This window comes from Lethenteron reissneri, chromosome 26 (genome assembly GCF_015708825.2).
Source record: "Lethenteron reissneri isolate LAM-NWPU_2019-01 chromosome 26, ASM1570882v1, whole genome shotgun sequence".
Taxonomy (NCBI): Eukaryota; Metazoa; Chordata; class Hyperoartia; order Petromyzontiformes; family Petromyzontidae; genus Lethenteron; species Lethenteron reissneri.
In genome coordinates this window covers 5,928,902-5,932,175 of record NC_083804.1, presented here as the reverse complement: position 1 = coordinate 5,932,175, position 3,274 = coordinate 5,928,902, and the positions used below count along the sequence as shown (strand labels likewise).

The window sequence follows — 3,274 nt, the reverse complement described above, 5'->3', positions numbered from 1 at the left end:
GTCGGTGAGGTGCCCCCTCCGCCTCTTCCCTCCCTCGCTCGCTCGCCCGTCCTCCCATCACAGTCTAGGGTAGTGTGTGATAACTTTGTAATGCAAGTGACCTTTACTGAGTTAAGCGTCAACGGTCTGCGGCTTGTTTGTACTGATCCTGAGTCCTTTATTTTTTACATAAAACATACTAAATGCCCCTTTGTCAGTGCACTACTAGATGAAGGCCAACCGACGCCATGTTGGCCTTGGTGGTTGTTTGGCCATACTTCACTACGCTGGGCAGTGCAGGTTGGTGAACAGAGGGAGCTGGATCCCATTCACCGGGTTCAGAGCGCGTTGTGTGAACGGCTGCGCCATCATTTAAACTGTCATGTGACACCAGAATCAGCTGTGAATAAGTCATTGTTATTCAAACGAGGGTATTTTTTCTGAAAAGTTTAACTTTTTTCTCTTCATATTTCTCTTTCAAAAAGCAGTTGACCAGTAAATCTTACATATTAAAAACAGTTACTTGGTGTAGGTGTTCTATAACCACATACAGCATTGATGACTGTTGTCCTGTTTGCTACCCGATCAGCGGGAGTCGAAGGTGGAAGTTTACATTGCTCCGACCTACCAAAGAACCCTGCATTTTGCAGTTCTGCTAATTTTCATGTGTATTGATCCCTACATTTTTCCAAGCACTTTCCAGTATATTGGTGTTGCCCTTAAACGAATTTCCTAACTCTGCTCAAAACCTCTGCCATAAGAAACGTCTGGGCATACTCTAAATTTAAAGTGCAGTGTCATGTGGAACACCCAAGTGAGCGAACAGGCACGCTTGTGTGTGTGTGTGCATGTCTGCCTGCGTGGTTGTTTGTTTAAATGCTGTGTGTGTAGCAAGTTGTGGAAATGTTTGCCAACCTGCGCTTGTTTGCACAGGGCTGGTGACGTCACTGTCGGAGGGCCTGTTCACGTTGCTGCAGGACATGCAGGGCCGCCTCACCAAGGTCATCAAGAGCGTGGGCAAAATCGAGCACTCCTTATATCCTTGAGAGGTTGACGTATGTGCAGCCGCTGTGCACTTTACTATACCACTTGGAAGTTTTTTTTTATCACTTTCCAAAAAAGGTTGAATGCATTACCTCTCTCTGTCTGGCTGTCTGTAGCGAGGGGTCACAAGATAACTCTCGTAACGATCCAATATAAATTTAACTTTGGTATAACTTTCTGTTGCTAATGTAGACTTACCCGATTGATAACTAAGTTGATCAAAGGGTTGCCCAGAACGTGTAGATGCAAACCAGAGCCAAATGGACTTTACAAATATGCAAGTACATTTTGCCCTGACCACTATCCATTTCCATTGGTTTTCATACCACTAATTAAATCATTCTCAGGACAAATGTATGTTGGAGAGCTTTAAATAATTCATGCATAACATGATTTTTAGTTTTTATCTTTTTTTTCCTTGTTTCAATATTACATTGACCTGGTCAGGTAGTGGACATGCATTATTGCCACAAGTGTTTAAAGAAGCCGGCTGACAGATACTGGAGAACTCCATGAGAAGTCGGGCATATAATAGAGAAGAACTGGAAATATAAGGACATTTGCAGCATGCATTGCAAGACATTTTTTTATATTATGACATTCTTAGGCAAAAAAAGCCAACCAACTAATTTTGAAACTGTGATGGTTATCATCAACTTAATAATGGACAATTAACAACATAGGACGCAATGCGGTATCCACCAAGAGAAGGGAGGGGAGTTGCGTCATTGCCACTGCGAAGTCTAACATACCGAGGCTCAGGAAGACGCCTGACCGCCAGCTGCCTCGGATTTGTTCACGTCCTTAATGCCAGCCCTGCACCTGGAGATCATTCCACAACGAGCGAAAGACAGAAGCAGCGACGGGTTTCGTGGATGGGGACCTCATCGAGAGTTTCCTGGACCTTAGCCGCCCCAAGATGCAAGAAGTGGTGGCCGGCCTGCAGGTGAGAGGAGAGGGCCGGTGGCACTGGAGATGTATTTCGAGCCTGTGTTGGGCCAGAGCCAGAAATACCGCGACCACCGATGATGATATTTTAATTCGTAAGCACGAGTGAGAGAAAAGTTTTAGGTTAGTGAGCGAGTTGGCGTAAGGAACCGCGAGTGGTGTGCGCGATGTATCGGCGTTTGTGTTTCAGATGCGAGAATCTTAGTAGTTGGTGGGGGGGGGGGGGGTGGGGGGGGGGGGGGGGGGGGGGGGGGGGGGGGAGTGTGAGAGAGCGAGTTGGCGAGCTATTTTCATTTTCCGTGCGTTGTCAGATTGACGACGGGAGCGGCATGAAGAGGGAAGCGACGGTGGACGACCTGATCAAGACTGTGGAGGAGCTCACGCGAATCCACTGAGCAGCGGGCATCTTCCACTGCACATGCTGTCCCAAACATCAGTAGCCCTTCATTGACCACCCCTCCCCGCCGAAGACATAGGATTTACCCTATTTTGCCTGAACTAGTTTTTCCTTTGTTAATTTTACCCACTTCTACCCTGCATTGTTTCTCTTTACCTTCCCTTTCCCCAACTTGTGTTCCGTTGTTGACAATTTGCTTTCACTCACCACACACACGTAATGCTCTTTCACCACTTCCCTTTTCTGAATGATCCCTGTTATCGAGACGGCGATGAACACTGTCGTGCTTGTACTGTGCCACACCCCCGCCTCGCTCATCTGTACATTTGGACAACAGGAAGCATGGCCCTTGTTTCAGAGGAAGTGGTTTTTTTTGTTATTTATAACTGCTCAGGAGGGGTTGCCCTTCCGCATGGGCACCTACTTATAATAAAATATTCAGCTATGCCTCTTGCTGCCCAACTGTCTAGTTACCCAAACAAACAAATGTTTGTTGCCCAGCTCTGCCTCGTTTTATCAAAAGCCCAGCTACACCACGACCCAATTATGTCTACATTTATTCAAAACTGCAGCCACCAATTTAGCCAATCAGTTGTATCAATCGCGCAGCTTTCCTCTTACTCGAATGCCTCATCCTGTCGCTCAAACATCCAACTATCCAGTTTTAACAGCTTTTCAATCACCAAAATCCAGTGACCCATTTATCTTAACAGGCAGATATTCGGTTATAAAGCTGCATCGTACCCAAACTTATATTTCCAGCAAGCAACCCTGTTACCTGATATCCAGCTGCCCAACTGTAAAAAGTAAAATTCATGACCATCTTCCAAAGGCCTCTTGGGCCACTGTTTCCCCAGCAGCTCTTGTTCGCAAAGAATAGTACTACAGATGTCGAGTTGTATTTGC

General features: G+C 46.2%; 1 protein-coding gene across 1 annotated transcript; it reads left to right on the top strand.

Moving 5' to 3' along the window:
- The first annotated feature begins 868 nt into the window (after positions 1 to 868).
- On the top strand, positions 869 to 2,616 carry LOC133347393 (DNA damage-binding protein 1-like). Its single transcript, XM_061559636.1, has 3 exons — positions 869 to 1,015; positions 1,846 to 1,969; positions 2,283 to 2,616. Exons 1-3 carry the CDS (start codon positions 960 to 962, stop codon positions 2,364 to 2,366), a joined length of 264 nt encoding a protein of 87 aa, XP_061415620.1. The 5' UTR covers positions 869 to 959; the 3' UTR covers positions 2,367 to 2,616.
- The last annotated feature ends 658 nt before the right edge of the window (positions 2,617 to 3,274 follow it).